Source organism: Nelumbo lutea, chromosome 2, assembly GCF_056320005.1.
Source record: "Nelumbo lutea isolate HS-2025 chromosome 2, American lotus-T2T, whole genome shotgun sequence".
Taxonomy (NCBI): Eukaryota; Viridiplantae; Streptophyta; class Magnoliopsida; order Proteales; family Nelumbonaceae; genus Nelumbo; species Nelumbo lutea.
In genome coordinates this window covers 113221566-113244341 of record NC_142685.1, presented here as the reverse complement: position 1 = coordinate 113244341, position 22776 = coordinate 113221566, and the positions used below count along the sequence as shown (strand labels likewise).

At 36.9% G+C, this 22776-nt stretch overlaps 1 protein-coding gene across 10 annotated transcripts in view; it reads right to left on the bottom strand.

Moving 5' to 3' along the window:
- LOC148872914 (zinc ion binding protein) overlaps window positions 1-10244 on the bottom strand; it is a 98007-nt gene extending 87763 nt beyond the window's left edge. For 2 of the 10 annotated variants that reach the window (XM_088970680.1, XM_088970681.1), the window contains exons 1-2: window positions 9063-9313; window positions 229-415 (exon numbers count right to left, since the gene is read on the bottom strand). In XM_088970680.1, coding sequence (XP_088826806.1) covers window positions 229-300 — 72 coding nt within the window. In that variant the 5' untranslated portion in view covers window positions 301-415; window positions 9063-9313. Of the gene's footprint in view, window positions 1-228; window positions 416-9019; window positions 9314-9859 lie in introns of those variants that run through there. The other 8 variants (XM_088970678.1, XM_088970679.1, XM_088970675.1 and 5 more) reach the window with 8 other exon arrangements.
- Window positions 10245-22776: the final 12532 nt, after the last annotated feature.

Sequence of the window (22776 nt, the reverse complement as noted above, 5' to 3'; positions counted from 1 at the left end):
TGTTATGGTAGATGTCATGCCACAGCCCACACATAGATAGCCATTTCTAAATAGGCATATTGATAGCTTATGCCAGAGGCAGAGACAAACAGACATGAGAGGAGAAATGCAAGTGTCATTGTTTGTTCTAGGGGCACACTTTTTCAAACAAGTAAATAATTAGATCAAAGGCTACATAACTTCTGTATAGAATCCAGTAAAAGGCATAGACTACAAAGACAAAATTACCATAAGAGTTTCCACTTCCAAAGTCATGTCTAATAACCCATCCTTTACTCGTTCCCAACAAAATGACATCATTCCCAGCAGCCATGCAAGTTATAGTTCCCCGCCCCTTTGTTGCATATCGTTCAAGGAGGTCCACGGAAAAAACATGTCTTGCAGCATCCATCTTTGAAGTCAAGATATATCAATCCTAGTAGACAAAAAGAAACATCGCTAAGTTGGACCGCAAACATGCAATGGCTGAAATACTAAAGATTCATCAAGTTGAAAGCTGCAAAGTGTGTAATCACAAAATTAGAGTCTCACTGGAGATAACAGTAAAGAAGCTAACACCAGGCTTTAGTGAGAAATACAAACAGAACCTTACAATCACACATCAAAACAAGATATTCAATTTTCCATTTGAAAACTCAAAACTTCCCCAAGGACCTCACTAGAACTTATCTAGATTCTGGAAATACACAGACCCAATCTTCAACAGATTTGTTAACAGCCACCACCATCCTTTCCAGCTTACAAGCTTTGTGTTCAAAAATCCTTCTATTTCTTTCCTTCCATACGTTCCAGAAAATTGCAGATGGTATGCACCTCCAAACCATCCTTGCTTTCTTACTTCCTCTTATCTTTGGCCATATAGAAAATATTTCTACAGGTATCACACTCCCTTCTTCTCTCCAACCTTTTTAAAGACTCTTGGGTCAGATGACCACCAACTCTCCCTAGAGACACACTGCATTCACTTCCACCCACTCTACATCCTCAGACCCCCCTATCTCCTTCTTCATTCTTATATCAAATGACTCCAGTTTCATTTCCTGCAACAGCACCACAACTGGATTTTGTTTTCTCAAGATATTCCTTACTACCTATGAGCGTCAGAAAAAACCGGCTCACTTGCCACCTGGGCTGGAAATGGAATCGCCACCCATCAAGTAGATGAAAAGGAGGTGATGGGACCTCCAGGATTTACATTGGCAAGCGTTTTTTATTTATTTGTGACTCCAAAGCCCAAGCCCCCGAGCCACCGACTAACCATCCTGGGTAAGACTTGGATGGGAGAGGAAAGGGGTTAGGCACCCCTCTCCCAAGGGAAAAACTTTAGCTGTTGGAGGCCAACAGCCTATGTTGTTGAGAGAATTTTGGAAATGCCACGTTACCATGAGAATGGGTAAATTAGTAATTACATCTTAATTTCTTTTGACTAAAAACCAAAGCATGGGCGTGAATAGGTGAGTTGCCCATCTTAATTTCTAGCTCCTCTCCCTGTGCTTTCCTAGTTAAGGAAGTTTGGTCTAGGCCTATTCCCCCAAAGATAACTGCGTTTTGTTGGTAAGTTTTCTACAGTAAAATCAATACGATGAATAACCTGCAGAAGAAAAGACATTTCTTATGTTTATCCCCTAACTGGTGTATTTTGTGCAAAGTGCAGTTTGAGCACTGTTACCACTTATTGATTTCTTGTCCTTTTGCTGCAGCCATTTGGAACTGGGTTTTTGACTTGTTTGAGTGCAGGTGGAACTTGCCACTTGAGGTAAATTTGCTGTTCTGCCCTTCTACCTTCGTGTGGACCACAAAAAGAGGGAGAATTATGTTGAAGTGTATAAGAGCAGCTCTCCTTTGAACTGTAGAGAACACTGATGTGGAACCCCACTGCTGTGGTCCCCACTGTGTTCGTATGGCAGCATAGCATATATAAATATTAAGAGTGGGTCGGCAGATCATTAAGATCCCTTCGTGTGCTTCTACTTTTCTCCCTCTCTTCTTCTTCTTTTCTTCTGAAGTCTTTTCTTTTCTTTTTGAATTCAAGACGGATTGTAGTCTTGATCGACTACTTGGTATTAGAGCAAGGATTAGGGTTTCTCATGTGAGTCTGATCCAGCCAACCACATGAGAGTTGCCTAAAGCTGGAAGACTAAGAGGATCCCTTTTCGGCTAATTCTTGGAGGTTATCAGAAACTGTAGCAGCTGTCCAAAGAGTGGATTGTGTTCTTGATAATCAGGAAGAACCAGAGGAAGATAAAGAGTCGGCGATCAGTTTCTTTATCAAGACTGAAGGTGGTAATCAGAATTTCTGTTCAAAACCTAAAACTGGTTGCAGAGAAGGAGGTCTTATGTTAGTCTAATTAGATTGACTACATGAGAATTTCCTAGGTTTAGAAGTTTTTCAACAAAGGAGGAGGATCGGCTGATTCTTGGAGGCTACTGATAGTGTGTGGCTGCTACTAAGAAGATTGTAGAAGGATGGGAGAGTTCTAGTAGTCAGGAAGAATTAGATAAGGCTTCGGATCACCAAGATTAGGGTTCTACATCAGACAGAAGGTGGCGGCCAGAGATTTTCTTTCATAAAGTAAGTTTTTTTTTGCTTGAGAATAACCTTGAAAGAATCATCCTGGTCTATTCTGAGAGGTGCGGCTGGAAAACCTTTTTTTCTTTCTAGGGTTTTGAGAGAAAACCCTAAAAATTCAGAACTGTTGTTTGTTTCATATCAGATTTTGAACTGGTTTCATACAGAATTCTGTTTTTCCTTATTCTTTGGAAGACCTAGGCCAGCTGTTATCAGTTGTTTAGGTGTTGTTTTCTATTACAATAGCTTCAAAAGTTTTTTATTGTTAATTCTTGACCAAGAATGGAGTTCAAGAATCAGAAGGAAGGTGTTTTTGAGACTAGCAATTCTGGTAACATGTCTGAGAATGCCTTTCAGATTACAACAGTGAAGTTTGATGGATCCAACTACTTAGAATGGGCCCAATCGGCCATGATGGCCATTGGGGGTAGAGGAAAACTCAGCTACTTGTTGGGAGATGTGAAAGAACCAACTAAGAAGGATACACAGACTCATAGAAAACAAGTTGGAACTAATAGGGTTTTTGAATTCCTAGTTGGTCTAAATCCTAACTATGATATTGTGAGATAGCAAATACTAACAAGGGACAGTGTGACCTTATCTCAAGCCTACTCCTTGGCGCATAGTGAAGAGACTAGGAGAAAGGTTATGATGCAGCATCAGCCCTTCTCACCAGCCTTGGCAGCAGTTAAACCTAAGTCTGAGGGTGATACAGAGAGGGATATAAAAAAGGAAGATAAACAGGATCTAGTGTGTGAACATTGCAAGAAACCTAAACATACTAAAGACACATGTTGGAAGTTGCACCCTCATCTAGTCCCAACAAAATTGAGGAACAAAAGGGGTAATGCCCATATGGCTGTTAATACCGATTTTGCATCCTCATCGGGCACAAAAGGCACGCCTCTAGACACCTTAGTTGCTGTTCGGACTGCCCTAACTCGGTTGGAAAAGGAAGTTGGGAATTCAGCTCAATCATCTCAGTCATCATTAGCTCCTTCCACATCAGCCTTTGCTCATTCAGGTACTCGGGCCTCAGCTTACCATGCTTCAGATCCAGGTAACACTGAACATGTTGGGTAATAGACTCAGGTGCATCTGAGCATATGACTAGCTTGCAATCACTGTTCACTACCTATCACTTATCTTCTGGTAGAGATAAAGTGTCCATTGCTGATGGTTCCCTTGTTACCATTTCTGGCAAGGGAGACATCAAGTTGTCTAATACCATTTCCTTATCTTCAGTTCTGCATGTTCCTAAGCTTGATACTAACTTGCTTTCAGTCAGTAGTATTACAAAACATCAAAATTGTTTAGTAACTTTTTTCCTTGACCAATGTATTTTTCAGGACTTTGAGACAAGGAAGTTGATTGGGACTGGCCGTGAGACAAATGGGATCCATCTACTTGGAGAGAGTTCTCATTGGGAAGATCATGAAAATAAGAAGTCTTTTGTCTCTCAGTCTATAAGTCATGTTATGCTTTGGCATAATCGGTTAGGTCATTTATCATTTTGGTCTTTGAAGAGTTTGTTTCTAAATTTGTTTGAGTCTGTTCAGATGTCAAATTTGAGATGTGAGAGTTGTGAGCTTGCAAAGCATTATAGAACATCTTATTCCTTGAGTAATAAAAGAAGTAGTAATTCTTTTGATGTTGTGCACACCGATGTTTGGGGCCCGTATCACATCCCTTCTATGGAGGGATACAGATATTTCTTGTTGTTTGTTGACGATTATACCCGTTTTTCTTGGGTTTACCTTATGCGTTCTCGATATGAGGTTCATGCTCTAACCCAGATCTTTCATCAGATGATTTTAACACAGTTTGGGGTCAAAATCAAAATCTTCAGATCCGATAATGCGAAAGAATACTTTACCAAGCCATTGGCCTCCTATCTGCTTGATCATGGGATTATTCACCAGAGAACTTGTCCTTATACAGCACAGCAGAATGGGGTTGTTGAGAGGAAGAACAGGCACATATTGGAGGTGGCTAGAAGCATTATGTTTAACTCCAATGTGCCTATCCGTTTCTGGGGCAATGCTATTCTTACAGTAGTGTATCCCATTAATCGAGTTCCTTCACGAGTTCTTGACATGAAGCCTCCCTTTACCCTTCTATACCCCGATAAAGAATTATTTATTGTTCCCCTTAAAACCTTTGGTTGCACTTGCTTTGTTCAAATTCTTGGACCTCATTGTTCCAAATTTGATCCTAAGGCCTCCAAATGCATTTTTCTCGGTTATGCACAAACTCAAAAGGGTTATTGCTACTATGAACCTACTTCTGGGAGGAGACTTGTCTCGATGGATGTTACTTTCTTTGAGGAGGTACCCTATTACCCTAGGGTTTCTCCTCAGGGGAGAGTAGTAAGAGTGGGGTTAACTCATCAGAAGTTCCTTTACCTATTCCATTGAGTGATGAGGGATGTAATGGGGAGGGTTGTAAGAGGTGTCGGGATTTGAGAGTCTATCACGGGCGGTGGAGGCAGGTTGATTTCGGTCATCAGCAGTCCATGCCAGCCTCAGTTCCTTCTACGGATCCAGATCCAAGTACAAAAGTCCCTTTATCAGATCCAGGTCCTCCTGAGATACCTTCCACTGTTGCTACGTTACCTCCTTTGGATGACCTTGACCTCCCCATTGTAGTCCGTAAAGGCAAACAGCGTTGCACCACATCCACAGCTCACTACATTTCCCAGTTTTTGTCCTATGATCGCCTGTCCCCCTCTTACAGGTCCTTTCTCACATCCATTATTGATATTCCTATTCCCAGAACAGTGCAGGAAGCCTTGTCAGTTCCTGAGTGGAAAGATGCAATGAAGGTTGAAATGGATGCCCTTCTGAGGAATAATACTTGGGAGCTAGTTGACCAGCTTAAAGGAAAGAAATCGGTTGGATGTGAATGGGTATTTACTGTGCAACATAACGCTGATGGTTCATTGAAAGGTATAAGGCCCGGTTAGTTGCAAAGGGATTTACTCAGACTTATGGTATATACTACTTGGAAACTTTTGCTCTAGTAGCAAAGATGACCACTATTCGAGTTCTGCTATCCCTTGCAGCCAGTTATTCTTGGCCCTTGTTCTAGATGGATTTTATGATGCAGTTACCTCCTGGATTTTATGATGCAGAGACAGGTAAGAATGTTTGCCAGTTGAATAAAGCCTTGTATGGACTAAAGTAGTCTCCTAGAGCTTGGTTTGATAGATTCATACAAGCCCTTGAAAATTTTGGCTATGTACAGGCCCAATCAGATCATACATTGTTCATTAAAAGAGTGGACTCTTCCTTGACTTTGCTTGTTATATATGTGGATGATATTGTAGTGATAGGGAATGACAACAATGAGATTAAGTCTTTTAAACAACTCCTTCATCAAGAGTTTGAGGTGAAAGATCTAAGAGAGCTACGATACTTCTTGGGTATTGAGGTTGCTAGATCTAAACATGGGATTTTTCTTTCTCAAAGGAAGTATGTTCTAAATCTATTAGCAGAAACTGGAAAGTTGGGTGTTAAGCCTACAGATACACCTATTAAACAGAATCACGAGATCAGTGCAGAGGATGGAAAGCCTCTTGAAGACAAAGTTATGTTTCAACGATTGGTTGGGAAACTCCTCTATCTTTGTCTCACACGGCCAGACATCAGTTATGCAGTCAGCGTTGTCAGTCAATATATGCACTCTCCTAGAACTACTCACCTCCTTGCAGTTGAGAGAATATTAGCATACTTGAAGAGATGTCCAGGTAGAGGTATATTATTCAAGAATAATGATCACATGAAGATAGAGGTCTATACAGATGCTGATTGGGCTGGGAGTGTTGATGACAGAAGGTCTACCTTTGGATATTGTGCCTTTGTAGGAGGTAACCTTGCCTCCTCGAGGAGTAAGAAACAAAGTGTTGTTTCTCGTTCTAATGCTGAAGCTGAATATAGATCCATGGCTAATGGTGTGGCTGAAATCCCATGGCTGAAGTCATTATTTGAGGAGTTGGGTATTGCTTATGAGAAGCCCTTAATGTTGTATTATGACAATCAGGCTGCTATTAATATAGCTCATAATCCGGTACAGCATGACAGAACTAAGCATATCAAAGTCGACCGACATATTGTCAAAAAAAGGGTTTTGTCTCAAGAAGTGTGTCTCCCGTATATCACCTCCAGCATGCAGCTCGCAGATCTTCTCACCAAGGCTGTTCCAAGGAAGAAATTAAAGGCAGACCTATGGAAGTTGGGAATGACAAATATCTATTCCCAACTTGAGGGGGAGTGTAGAGAACACTGATGTGGACCCCACTGCTGTGGTCCCCACTGTATTCGTATGGCAGCATAGCATATGTTTTGTTAATTATGTAAGTGTTAGTTGGTAGTTATTGGTAGTTATTTCAGTTTGTTGTTACAGCTTGTTATTTTAGCTTTATTATTAGTTTATTTACCATGCAAGCAATAAGGGCAATTCAGCCCTTTTACAATTAGTCAACATATATAAATATTAAGAGTGGGTCGGCAGATCATTAAGATCAACCCTCTCTTTTTCTAAATCCCTTCGTGTGCTTCTACTTTTCCCCCTCTCTTCTTCTTCTTTTCTTTTGAAGTCTTTTTCTTTTCTTTTCAAATTCAAGACGGATTGTAGTCTTGATCAACTATTTGGACTATTTGGGAAGAGAGAAATTCCAGAATTTTTCAGGAGAAGGAAAGAAGCATTCTTGAGGTCAAAGACTGTATTCTTACAAGGACTATTTTGTGGCTGAAATCCTTAATGCTCTTTGATAATTACTCCTTAGATGATTTAATGAGGAATTGGTCTATAATTGCCCTCACCTCCTCTAGGAAGCCTAGAGTTCAAGTAACTTGGACTCCACCAATGGAGGGTTTTGTTAAGATAAACTTTGACGGAAGTAGTCAGGGTAGCCCAGGTCTGTCTGGGATTGGTGGTGTACTTAGAAATGAGAACAGCAATATCATTGCCTTTTTTTCGAGAATGGTGGGAATAGGAGACTCTGTGAGGGCTGAACTCCTAGCTGCAGCACAAGGGATACAGATTGCTTATCAACTTGGAGTGTGGAACTTAATAATTGAAGGAGATTCCAAGGTGGTAGTAGAATGGTTGGCTGACCTGGGTATTGTCACTTGGAAGTTTAAGGATATTTTAAAAAAAGGTCAAATGGCTATTAAGGGACATGATAGTCAGACTTCAGTGGTTGGGGAGATCGGCTAATGCCTTGGCTAATTGTCTTGCTAAACAAGGGGCTACTCGAGTCTCCTTATATTGGGCCTCTCTGTAATTTTCTTGTCCTTTGTTATGTTTAGTAACTAAAGGGTTGATGGTTTCCTCTGTCTCCCCTCCTTAAAGGGGAGGTAGCATCTCGTGCCTCTCCCTAAATTGTACCTTCTTTGGCTTTGAATTAATAAATCTTACAATTCACTAATCAAAAAAAAAAAAAGGTGAACTGCCCAGAATGTGCCCAGACCAGAAACTGTCTCAATAGCCTATGTTGTTGAGCCCCAACGGCCAAAGTTAACCCTCTCCCAGGTCCAATAGGTGGGGCCCACATGGTGTTCTAAATTATCATAATCGCAAAATATGCAATTAACCAAGCAAAATAATAATAAAGAAAGCATAGAAAAAGCAAACCAGCATGAAAGAAACCCTCTCCATTATTTTATTATTTTATTTTAATTTTTCTTGTTTATCTATTTTTCATTTTTCTACATTTTATTTACTTATTTTAGCTTTTAATCAATTTATTTTTATTTTTATTTCTTCATTGTTATAGTTTTTATTATTATATATCTTCTTTTGTTTTATCTCCTTTTTATTTTTATCGATTATTCATATTTTTGTTACTTTTCTTGTTGAATCCTATTGGTAAATTTATTTACCAATTATTGATCTGCCTACTCTTGTTCTCTTAATCTGCCAAACTTGTCAATATCCCCCATTGATCACTGATCAGCCTACTATTTTATAATTTTTTTCTGTTCTTTTGTATATGTAATTCATTCTTTTTTTCTAGTTTCAAAATTGACCTTCTGTAATTGACACTTTCCCTTCCCCCTATAATTTGATCTACGGATAGATGAACCACCCGCCGATCGATTACAACCTCATCTGCTCCCTTTTCTTATTTTTCTTTCTACTTAATGTCTATTCCTTCACATTCTTCTTTTTTATCAATCAAGAAAGACTCATTCATCAGAGAGTTCAAGTTGACGACCGTCTCTTATTCCGGTGGCCGGGACAACACCATTCTAAGTAAGCTAAGTCGGGTAATCACTTCATTCAAGGTCATGTAATCAGGAAAAAAAAATGTAGACTGATGAACAAACATTGAAACAGATTAAGCAATGGATCCCGATCTCAAAGCAATTCTGTAAAATCCCAGAAGAAGAAAGAAAAAAAATTTGAAAAAATCAGGAAACGGATTCTGTTTCTTTCTCGCTGTACCTTCGAAACCCTTCGAAAGATTAATTCTAATGTTTTTATGTACCTTCGAAACCCTTAACAAATCGTTTGACCTTCTTGGCGCAACCTTCACAGTGCATATCAACCTTCAAGAGCACGGTAATCGAACCATCATCCTTTTCCCTCCGCCAACCTTCATTTTACTTCACTCTTGCTCTCCTTGTACAACGAAACAAAGCCAGTAAAAAATGAAATGAGATCACGATCGTTTCGAAGCTTCAACCTAACAAAGACCCAGTGAGAGCGGGGGAGGGAGAAGCAATTAATGACGCCTTCACGATTAGTGAGGGACAATTTTATAACTTTATTGGTTTTTCGTCCGGGTCAATGACGGAAGGGAGATTTTGTTGAATTCTTTAAAAACTTAGGGGAGGTTTTTGTTAAAGTTACAGGAGAGGCTTTATGATTTTATGATTGTCAGAAACTTCAAGCGAGGCTTTTGTATTTTACCCAAAATCAACGTAGACTAATGAACAAACACTGAAACGGTTTAAGCATTAGAATGATATCAGTCGTAAAAATAATGGATAGAGAAAATAACGGGTTAACAGAACTACTGCGAGGAAGATTTCTATCATCGGAGAGAATGAAAAAAAAAAGAGAGAGAGCAAGCCAGTTTCAAATACAAACAATGCAGGATATCATGATTTAAACAGATCCGAACCAAATCTATATCTTCACCGAGGGCCTTAGAAAGAAACAGTTGGCGGATTGGGTTGGGGTTGAAGGCTCACGAGATCTGGTCTGACGGAACCATGTCCGCTGGCTTTCTTCCCCAACGTTCGATCCTAATCACAGCAAGTATATAGGGGGATGACTTGCCTTATTATATTTTAGCCTGCAAACAACTGTCAGAGAGGGACATTTACGTCTCCTGCAATCTCGGGTTTGCTGGCTTTCAAACAGGGACAACAACTGTACAATGTAATTAGAAGCTCGCTAGTCGCTAGAAGCAAGATGATGCTCCTGGCACGGATCGCGTAGATCTTAGATCAACTGGACTCGGACTTCGCGTTCGTCGATGTAGACTAAGATTATAGCTAGGTGCCAGGAACTCTGATTCACCGATGAGGGACGATGGTTGGATGCTGGAAGCTTCAGCTGACAGGTGAGGTGGAAAGAGTTACAGTGGCTAAGGAGGAAGGGGAGAACAAACAAACCGGGAACGATCGGGTGAGGGGAAAGAGAGAAAAATAAAGAGTGTGACGAGAGGATGAGGAAATGAACGGAAGAGTGAAGAGAGAAATAAAGGAGATCGAAAAAGTTGTAAGTTTTTTACCCGTTAACCGTTATACCCCTTAACCCAAAAAAAGAAGCTTGTTCGAAAAAGCTTTGGGCGTTGAAGCTCTGTTCGAAAACGTAACCGGTAGAGATCCCGACCGTTTCGTCTTCTTCCCCATCTCGACGGGCAATGAAAAAAAGGTAAAATACAAAAATCTCCCCTGCAATTTTTCACAATTTCCTTCAACAAAAACCTCTCCTCTATTTTTGAAAATTTTGACAAAAAGCTCCCTTCCCTCAATGTTTAAGACGGAAAACGTTAAAATTGATGATTATTTTTGCCCAAATACCTATTTTACCCTTTTACAATTAGCTTCCGTTTTTATAAAAATACCTTGCCAATATTTTATACTTCTTTACCCACTAAGGGTGCATTTGATAACTTAACAAATGATAGTTCAATGCATATTTACATTAATAATAAGAAGTAAAAGTACATTAATAAAAAAAAGAAATAAATTTGCATTTAAGTGGACTTTTAATTAAAAAAAATTATATACTTTATTGAAATTTGTGTTTACATCTATTATAGTTAAAAGTCTATTTAGTAAGAAAGTAAATTTGTTAGTGCAAAACTAACCCAACTTTACAATTTATATGAACCATTTTACATTACATATTTCCATTCACACTTATTTGCATACACAACCTAAGGAACGAACATACAAGGGTTTTAAGGAATATAACACAAGCCTCTTTATACTTCTTTTCATTTTTGTTCTTTTCTTTGTCGATTTTTTTCTTCCTCTTTTAGACATATTCAGCCAAGTGAGTGAACACAGCACTAGTCGATGTCCTATTCTTCCTCTTTCGGTCATTATTTCAACTCTGATCTTTGGTTCATTGTCTTAACATTATTGCTCTATTTTAATAGTATTTTAGTGCACACAAGTTTCGGTCATTATTTTGACATTGATCTTTGATTCATTATTTTAACATTATTGCTATTTTAATGCACACAGGTTTCGGTCATTATTTTAACAGTATTGCTCTATTTTCAGACGTATTTAGCCAAATGGTTTCTCTTTCCATTCAAATTATCATTAGTATTATTTTGTAGAGTTTTAATAGTATTGTTTTGTTTGGAGCTTCATTAAATGAGTCACTCGATTGATTAGTCTTGGATTTCTATAGAATTTTAGGGATCTAGAAAGATGTTAGTTGGTTGTGATTAGTCTTTGATTCACTTTTTTGAGCTAAAACCTGGTATTGAACTCATTATTATCTTCTTAAACTCCTAAAACATCTTCAAAACTTGCCACATCATGGGTCTCTGTTCCGGACTACACGTGGTGGCTATTTCAATAAGCATGGCCAATTCACTTCGGCACTGTCATCGTCCTTAATGGATTTGACCCAATTAAGTAGATTATTGGATATGAGCAGGGGATGATAGGATGGAGGTTTCCTAGTCGGAAGTTCCAATAAGAGGACGTCGAAGGAGTAGACATCGGATTTAGAGGTGGCTCGACAACTGGACTTGCGAGCCCCAGGGGCCCTATGTTTCCCAAGATAATTGAATTGAATTGGCATAAAATTGGCACCATTTGTTCCCAGAATCATCAGTTGGCCATTTGAATTCTTAAAACCAGCATTGAAACAAGTTGAGTATGTGTTATATGTTCAAAGCTTAGGTATAGGGGTAATTGTATGACAATTATTGAGTAAAAAAGTGATGTATGTTTTGTGTAATGATAGTGAGTGGGGTGTTTGTGATGAAGTACACAAATTACATTGCCCAGAGCACAGATTTTGACTATGATCGAGTGAGTACACTGTACACGTAAATTCCGTTTGTTAGTACAAAGATCTAAATGTCTCCTATTAGTACTAACATATAATACCTTTGTTGTTGGGAATGATTGATATTATTAGGTGGCAGATAGGGGCTCAACTCATTTGGAACCATATCCCATGATTTGCACACATTATGAGGAAGGATGTTGGTTCGTATAACACGATGTGATTATGGTGAATTAAGAAGATGATTGAAAACCTTTTTTATTTTCGCTTTCTCTCATTTGACTAATGTGAGCAAATATTAACAATGTAAATTATTGTACAGAGTTAATGATTGAGCATATCTAACTATGTAAATGTACAAATAAATGGCTTAAAGTAATGTAAAATTTTGCCTGGTGAAACATTATCTCATAGCAATGTTGTCCCATTGTGTGTGGTGTGACTTGTGATCAATTTTTTGTTCAACATGTAGTGGCACAAAAGCAATGTGAAATTTTGGAGAACCACCGTTTCCCACCATCAATCCAAGCCATCGATTTGACGAGCGACTAGAAGATGTCGGGATGCTCGGTGGGTCAGTGGCGATAGAAGGGTGTGGGCTTCTTGGGTTTGAGGGTTTTCGGGGTAAAATTCGAGTTTCTTGGGTTTTTAAGTGTTTTGGAGAGGTTAAATGGGTTTGACCAGGTGTTTGGGGTAAATTGGAGGTTCGGGCAATAGATCGAGCAAAAATTGGGTGCTTATGGCTGCCCTCTTTGTTGTGAGGTAAGAAATTATGAAACCACAAAGACCAAAAAGAAGCACACAGATTTTTCGAATGGCAAGCTTGGAAGAGGGGCAAGACGGTGAAGGAGAATTAAGGTGAGAGAAAAAGTCAGAGAAAGAGTTCCCGTCAAGCATCCTTCCATCATATTCAAGCCATTTTATTATTGGCAAAGTAACATTTCCTAGGTATCAAGAACCTTCAAAATCAATGTACATTTGCCTTAAAAAAAACAATTATAATAACTATAATGTGAAAACTATTTACTTTTGGCAAAGTGACCCCTCCTAGGTATTAGAAACCTTACAGAATTAGGGTAAAATTCAATACTATTTTTTTTTTTTGGAAAACGACCCATCTTAGGTGAAAACCATATGGAGTCAGAGTAAATTTGCCATAAAAAAAAAACATCAAAATCCAATCACAACACAACATCGAAAGTAATTCAAGAGCAAAATACTTAAGCTTATTGCAAAGTGAAATCACAACACAACATCGAAAGTAATTCAAGAGCAAAATACTTAAGCTTATTGCAAAGTGAAATCACAACACTAACACATTTATTATTATTTAGAAAGCATTTTAAAATCTTTGGTAAAATATTTCAAAATTTTGACACAGACCCTATGGTTGGTTTAGCATAACTGCTTTTTTTATAGGCGAGAGACATCCTTCCATTTAAGAGCACTCTATACTCAAAAACTTCAATGAAACACTCGATAAATACAATGAGAATGCAAAGTGTTGTGCTTTCAAATGTGTAATATATAGATGCCAATGCATGATTAATACGATTCCTTAAATTACTGTTCTCATCTATGCTACTTAGGGGATGACAAGGAATTTCAACGCAGTGGTGAAATTTTCAAATGTTGTGAGATTTCTAGACATGCTACCACATGCCTTAAGCTAGAGAGGTGGTGCATCTATTATCAAGCTTCCATTATCATCATTTTCTATCTTGAAATGACCCTTCATAGGTATCATAAACCATATTAAAAGCAACTCATAATGTGACCTATTTACTTTTACTTTTTTTGGAAAAGGACCCCTCCTAAGTATCAAAAACCTTATGGAATCAGGGTAGATTGGTGAAAACTGCTATTCTTAGTGAAGAATGACCCCTCCTAGGTAAAGACCTTACGGAATTATGGTAGATTTGTGAAAAGTGTTATTTTTTGGAAAACGGCCCCTCCTGAACCATATGGAATCAGGGTAAATTGGAGGAAACTCAATTCTTTAAGAAAATGGCCCATCTTGGGTAAAAACCTTACAAAATCAGGGTAAATTTGACAAAAACTGACATTATTTGGAAAACGATCCCTCCTAGGTGAAAACCTTATAAAATCAGGGTAAACTCGATAAAAACTTATATTTTTTTTAGGAAAACTACTATTAAAAAAAAAAGGACCCCTCTTCTTGGGTAAAAACCTTATGGAATTAGGGTAAATTTGTAAAAACTACTTTCTTTTTTGGGAAAACAATCTCTCTTGGGTAAAAACCTTACGATATTAGGGTTTATTTGTCCAAACTGATATTCTTTTAGAAAATAACCCCTCATGGGCTAAAACCTTATGGAATCAGGGTAAATTGGCTTCTTTAAGGGAAAATGACCCCTCTTGGGGAAATCAAGGTAAACTAGCAAAGACTAGTTTTTTTAAGAAAATGACCGCTCTTGTGAAAAGACCTTACATAATAAGGGTGGTGTGAAAACTGTTATTCTTTTGGAAAAATGACCCCTCCTAGGTAAAAACCTTACGGAATCATGGTAAACTTATAAAAATTGATCACTTTTGGAAAAAAGACCCCTCATGGGTAAAAAAACTTACAGAATCAAGGTAAACTTATAAAAAAAATGCTATTCCTTTGGAAAATAATCACTCTTGGGTAGAAACCTTATGGAATACTTGCCATAAAAAAAGTCATAAAGAATTTTAATGTCGTAATAGACTTTGATGCCACAATGGACTTTAATGCCACAAGGGAATTTAGTGTCGCAAAGGACTTTAATGCCATAAGGGACTTTCCTACCAGGATGAACTTTAATTCCACAAGAGACTTTGATGCCGCGAGGAACTTTGAAACAAATATGATTATCATGATCAAATACGGATTTCGATGCCATAAGGCAAGAAATGATATGACTATCTAAAAGCTGGATGGTTTTAAAAAGCATGGCAAGGTTAACTGAGAATAGAATTATTCACATAATGAATAGCTTTCAAATGAAGAGTTTAACAGGTCAATCAATCAAGAAATCACAATGCATTATTTTTATCGTAAACAAAAATGAGGTGTGGTTAAAAATCCAAACACAATAAAGATGATATGCAAAATGCCACATTTAGATGATTTAAAATAGCGGATACTCAAAGATAGATTTTCCTTGGGGATTCTTGCAAGACTTGAATAAGAGGCAAAAGTAGCCACCTCCTCATTGGAACGGAGTGATCAATATATTTCAAATCTCAAATACATAAACATCGGATATGCAATGATTGCTAATCAAAGATTCACATCAACAAATGCACATTAGAAGGGGGGCTACCCTAATTCGGATCAATTAAGAAAGATAATTCACAAATGAAATAACCATCTTAGTTGTAGACTTGCTTGTGGTCATCGCCAGATGTCCTTGTCAAACAATTTCAATGTTTAAACATATTCAACATCTTGGTTGCAACCTCTTCAATGACCTTTTCTCTCAGGCGTTTTGACAATTTCAATGCCTTGATTTCCATCTGAGCCTCCCTTAATTATCAATCCATGTCTACAAAGGGCAAGTAAAAAAATGACACTTAACACAAAATCCCCATAAACACAAGAATTTTCCCCAAGACACCTTCAAATCTCCCCAAAAACCACCATATCAAATCACATTCCCACCTCTAACTTCATTCTCCAACCGGTTGAGCTCAACCTTCACTAGATCCGACATGTGCAACAAATTTATAAACTCATCCACATCCAAACTCGGCCTCATTGACGTCTGATTCTTCGACGTCTTTTTCTCTTCCTTAAATGATTATGAAACTATCAATGGTGGTGTTGACACCGATGTTGGTGCCACCTCATTCCTCGACGAACGACCATTCCTTCCACCAATGCCACTCCCGTTGCCACTCAACTCCGATGCCATTGTAGCCAGTGTAACAACCTCCCCACCGCCTCGAAGATCGGCCATGACAGATCTAAAGCTCTCACATTCGAATGCCACACAAATCCCCAAATCCTTAGCTTCTCGATTTCCAATTCTAGGGTTTCCCAACACAATCTCTTCATTCTCCAAGGATTTCTAGCTCTAGAGATTGAAAAAAAAAGCCATTGAGTCATTACTTGCTTCTCTTTCTTCTCTTCAACAAACAATATAAGAGTAGAAAGCTTTTTAGAGAGAGGGGGAATGCTTTTGTTTTTCTCAAGTTAATTTGCTTCCATGTCTCTCTATTGTTTCCATCTTTTCTTTTCCTCTTTTCCTTTTAATTTTCTTGAGAGAGAAAGAGGCATGGATGTGGAAGTGGCTATTTGATTAAAAAACTAAAAAACTACAACACTTCTATGGGTGAATGGGTGGTTGTATATTTGAGGCAGGTCTATTGTGTTTTCTGACTGCTTTGTAAGAACTGAATGGATAAATAAGAAAAAAGAAAATAGATAAATAAGAAGAAATTGCCGTCATTTTTGTTCAAACGTCCATCTTTTTTTATTATCCCTAACCATTCCACGATAGTCCTGTTTTCTCTCTCAGAAATGTGTCGATTTTGTCCATGCATTCATGCTGGTTTTCTCATGTGAACCGACTTTCGAAGGAGGTGACGAGGCTTCTGTTGAACCAACTTCCAGGAGATCATTGAACAATAAGGGTATTTTAGGAATTTTAAAAGAGTGACCACTCATGTGATGCCACATGTGAACGAAGAGTGATGGAAAATTAACACCAAGGGAGGTTTTAGACAATTGCTAGAAAACTTAGGGGCATTTTAAGCCATTAACTAAACAATAAGGGTGGAGTTAGTTAATAGGTAAACAGTAGTGATATTTTAAGGAAACGACCAAATGTTTTTTGTAAAATTTATGTTTTTTTTTATTTTAAGTGATTTTATATTCTATTAATGTGTGTTATTTAATTATGACATTAAATGTTGATAGATTTGGCCAAAAAGTTGAACTATTGATCTCCACTAGACAGGAAAATAATTTAATTTTTGCTCAATTTTAGATTATGTATTTCATTTTCATCATCAATAAAAATAATTCTTGTTTATTATACTTCTTTTTTTTAATTTAATTAATAAATGTGTTTTTTTTTTTACATTTTTGTAATTTGCTATATTTATTTCTATTTAAAAAATTTATTATTTGACTATAACTTCATGGATTGGCTAATTTGATCTAGATAATTGAATTGCTTAGTCATCATTTGGATAAAGAATTGTTTTGTTTTTTATTAAGTTTTAAAATGTATGGGTTTATGTTGTGAAAAGTATTGCACATGAATCTAATCAGTAGCATTTATTAGTGAAAAGTAACTTAAATATGGGATTTAATAAGAGAGAATGAGAGTTAATACCTTAAATACAAGAGTTAATGAGAGAGGATTAAATGAGGTAAAAATTTTGAAAATATGTTTTCAACCTTCATAATTAGAGATTGAGTAAGTAACAAATGTGGGTATTTTAGTTAAGAAAAGTTCCACACCCTCATTTGTACTTTTTATAATATTATAGATAGATGTTCATTATTTCTCACAAACAAAAGAAATAGAAAAAGTTCCTTTTTGAGAATTTCCCCATAAATAGAAATGGAGATAAATGATACAAAACAAAGCATAATAATCTAACCAAGATTAATTCTCAAACTAATGAAACCAACCAACCCAACCCAACCCTACTTGATCTAAGGTGTTTGGTTTTCTAGTATTTTTGGCCAGCTTCGGTTTAACCATTGTGCTTATCAGAGAGGTCAGGTCAATTTCAGTTTGGCCATGTGTAAACCGACCCAACTCAACCATAGATATATATTAATATTTTATGTTTTAAATTTAATTTCTAATATGAAAAAATTTCCTAGTTCAAAATATTTTATATTATAAATTTATTTTTAAATTTAATTTTATAATAGTATCATTACAATTTTTAAAATGTAAATCTTTTGAACCAACTGACCAAACTGATAAATTAACCCAAATTGCTACAACACGAGTTGGCTGATGTTCAGTAATGGTTGGTTAGTTTTGGATAACCAATTCCTAAGCCCGATCAAGTTGGTTTGGTTGGCCAAACAACTTGAGATCAAACCAAACCGACCCATGAACACCCCTAACCTTGAGTTTTTTCAAACCTCCAAAAGTCTTTCTGAGATTTTTTTGGTTATAAAACTAATCTTTTGTACGGTCTTAGTGATCATTAATTAAAGTTGTTCAACTAGTAAAGGTGAGCATTTAGTTTATTTGGTTAATAATTGAACCAAATAAATCAAAACCAGATTATCCAAATCCCTTACAAGCAAGGTTCAAAGTATCAGAAATGCCAAGTGTATCGGAAAGGCAATTTTAAGAGACGTATCGAGATACGCCTTGGATACACATGCATATCGGAGAAAAACTAAGATACGCATAGATACACTTGGAAACACTATAAATACTTTAATAAATCATAAAATTACATAAACAACACTGAATATAAGACCTCAACAATGTGTATATACATTAAATTAATATATTTTGTTAGTTTTATGAAGAAATGTATTGTATTAATTATAATTTCATTAACAATCCCATGCTTAACTATAATTTATAAATTATAATTCTTAAGTTTTAATGTTTTACGGGATGGAAAAAATCCATCTCTGAATCGGTAAGTTTTGTTTGTGTTGGATAAACTCTTTACCATCTAAAATTCACTAATTTTACTATTTTACCCCTAAAACATACTATTTGGAAATGTTGAGTTCAATTTGCATCATCTCATAAAAAATAAATTTCAAGTTCAAAATAATATTGAAACAATACGAATAAAAAATAACAAAATAACAATTAAAAATTACTAATTAATAAATAAAAGGATTAAAATTAAAAAAGATGACTATAAAAATATTAAAATAATTAATAATTAATAATTTACATAAAAAATAAATTAATTTTTAAAAATTAATGAAATAATAAAAAATGACTAATTAATAAAAATAATTAATAATTAATAAATAACACAAGTAAAATTAATAAAAAATATTAAAATAATTAATGTTAGAGGAACCACTCGACGTCGATCCGTGGCCACTCCTACGATGGGTGTGGGGAGTTCATGGCGGTAGGTGAGGAAGGGAACAAGGAGGCTATGAGGTGCGTAGCATGTGGTTGCCACGGGAGCTTTTACCAGAAAGAATTTCCTAGTGGGTGCACGACCAAGTACTAGCAACAATACCTACATCATATCTAGTCTCCTTCGCCACTGCCACCGATGGTGCTGTACAATCATGTAGGATCCACATAGGGTCCTAGTTGGGAGAGGCAGAAGATGGATGGTGGTGGTGGAGGAGGAGGAGGTGGTGGATTTCCTCCTATTTCGGCATTTCCAGTGCTAGTGCGTCAAAGTGCGCTTGTTGGTGGTATGAGAGTTGTTGACATGAGGAATCTGCAATATCAGCAGTAGCAAAGCGATCAAAGTTGATGTTCAGAGACTCCGGAGGAAGGTGAGGTGCAGATGAGGTCGTCAATGAAGAACAAGAGGTCTAGGACCAAGTTTACGCATGAGAGAGAGAGAGAGAGAGAGAGAGAGAGAGAGAGAGAGAATGGGTAGGGATATTTTTTACTTTAGGCCACATCTAAAACGTGTCTGAGTGTGTTAAGCGACGGCATGGGTCTTACAATTTCAAATCTGAAAAAAAAAATCAGATCATATTTCAAATGCAACACCAAATATGCATTGCATCTAAAAAGTTGATATTTTAGACTTCAAACGTATGAATAGTGTTATCAAACGCCACCTTAAAGGATTTCTTTCCCCTGGTTAGTGCTAAGAAAAGCATACAGTGGTGATGAGCAACTCGCTAGTTAATTAGGTTAACGACCTATTGATTAAGATTAACCCTTATTAATTGGAATTCCATATTAGTAGCCTTAAAATACTTGTGAATTTCAATGATTTATCAATGGCACTGCTAGGATTCATTGCAACCTAAGTACCATGATTAACTATACAAGAGAACGGTGGCATCATTCCGTTGCGACCCTTTGTATTAAACTCAAAACATGTACAGAGTAACCGGTTTCCCTGGCTTTGATTGCTGGCCTCTTTAAGGCTTTTTTTTTTTTCAAATAGTGGGGTGCACTAGTAGGTTGGAGTCTTGAAGAGGGTTTTTATGGACTTGACCCATTTATAGATTTCGTTGAATAGGTAGTGGCTATCTCTTTTACCCATTATGAAACTAGTGGCGGAAAGTTTGAATTCAAGAAGAAAAGTTATGAGTTATTTTTGTTTTCTTAATATTTGTTTTCAGTTTTGCACACGTGTATTGTTTCTAGAATGGTTTTCGAACCGTTGTTGACTTGAACAATCAGACTGTTTGGCTCTGGAACCTTTCCTAGTAATCAGTTCCGTTTTACCCCAAACCCGATCCCTCGGCAAAAACCATTGAATCGGTCAACAATCCCTTGACCTGGGTGGTCAAACTGTTGACTCATTTGACCTATTCAACGGTTTTGGCCATTTGTTTTTGTCAAAACAGGCTGTCCATTCAAACCACCAACCCAGAAAATCGGTGGCCAAAACGGTTCCGATTCTAGGTCGTTTTTTAAAACAATGGTTTCTACACTCCTCATTCTATTATAGATACTAGTAAATGCACATGCTTTGCATGTGGCAATTTAGATGATGATAATGATAGGAATAATGTATCCAAAATTTTCTATAAAATTCATATATTTTTATTTTTATATTTTAATTTTTTACTATTAGTTGGATGTAGATTGCAAAATCAGAATCTGATTGCATAAGCACCTCATATTGGGCTGCGAAGTTTTGGGTATCATTGACATACCTACCTATTTGGCTAGACTATTCTTTTTGTAGTGTTTTATTGTCTTGATATATATTTTTTTGTTCATTTATAAAAAAAATGTAATATTTAAAGAAAGGGAATTAAATGATGTGAAAATTGTAGTTCAAACTACATTTTAAACCTCACAACTAAATAAGATTAAATTAAAAAAATAAGTATTTTAGTCAAAATAAAGTTATACAATCTTATTCATATTTTTAAGGGCAATTTCCTTAAACTTCCCCTATTGTTTGTGAAATTGACTAATTGTACCCTTATTGTTTATATATTGTCTTAAAGTACCCTTAGTGCTTCTAAAAGTTGACATCACCGTTAAGTGCTAAGGGAAAAAAAGAAATGTCAAATTTGCCCTCCACTATTCCTCAAATTTCAAAATAAAACCCAACTGCTAAGTAGTTCTACTGAGGATGTTTCAGAGCAGTTCCGATGATGATCTTTCTCTTTCTCTCTTTCTTCAATGTATGAATCTGAAACCCCTCTTCTCTCTTTCTTCATCTTCTTCCTTCCCGCCCTAAGCTTCTTGGTTTCGTTGGAACCAAGACCAGCTTCTCCTTCATCGATCGTCGTGCCGCTCTTTGGATTCAACATATGAATTTGAAACCCCTCTTCTTCTCTCTTTCTGGCTTTTTCGTTTGTTGGCTTTCTTTCTCTCTTTGCCCTACTTTGTCGTCGTTGTCATTGGATGTCTACTATGCTCTTTGGATTCTCGATCCTTGTCTACAAAGGGCAAGTAAAAGAATAACACTTAACGCAAAAGCTCCATAAGCACAAGAATCGCCCCCCAAAACACCTCCAAATCTCCCCAAAAAACACCATATCAAATCGCATCCCCACCTCTAACTTCATTCTCCAACCAGTTGAGCTCAACCTTCACCGGATCCGACCCGTGCAACAGATTTATAAACTCATCCGCATCCAAACTCCACTCTCGTTGCCACTCAACTCCGAAGCTATTGTAACCAGTGAAACAACTCCCCCACCACCTCGAAGATTGGCCATGACAGATCTAAGGCTCTCACATTCGAATGCCACACAAATCCCCAAATCCTTAGCTTCTCGGTTTCCATTTCTAGGGTTTCCCAACACAATTTCTTTGTTATCCAAAGATTTCTAGCTCTAGAGATAAAAAGAAAGTCATAGAGTCATTAGTTGCTTCGCTCTCTTCTCTTCAACAAACAATATAAGAGTAGAAAGCTTTTTAGAGAGAGGGGGAATGCTTTTGTTTTTCTCAAGTTAATCTGCTTCATGTCGCTTTATTGTTTCCCTATTTTTTTCATCTTTTCCTTTATAATTTTCTTGAGAGAGAGAGAGAGATGCATGAATGTGGAAGCGGTTGTTTGATTAAAAAACTGCACACTTCTCTAGGTGATTGGGTGGTTGTATATTTGAGGCAGGTCTATCGTGTTTTCCGGTTGTTTTTGTAAGGAGAACTGAATGGATAAATAAGAAGGGAAATAGATAAATAAGAAGAAATTGTTGTCATTTTTGTTCAAACGTCCCTCTTTTCTTATTATCCCTAACCACTCCACAATGGCCTTGTTTTCTCTCTCTCAGAAATGTGCCAATTTCATTCATGTTGTCATGCTGGTTTTCTCATGTGAACCGACTTCTGGAGGAGGTGATGGGGCTTCTGTTGAACCGACTTCTAGAAGGTCATTGAACAATAAGGGTATTTTAGGAAAATTTAAACAATGATCACTCATGTGATGTCACATGTGAATGAAGTGTGCAGAAAATTAACGACAAGGGAGGTTATAGACAATTGTTAGAAAACTTAGGGGTATTTTAAGCCATTAACTAAACAATACGAATGGAGTTAGTCAATTAGCTAAACAGTAGTGATAGTTTAAGGAAATTGCTCTATTTTTAATAACAGTGTAAATATGGAGTTATAGATGTG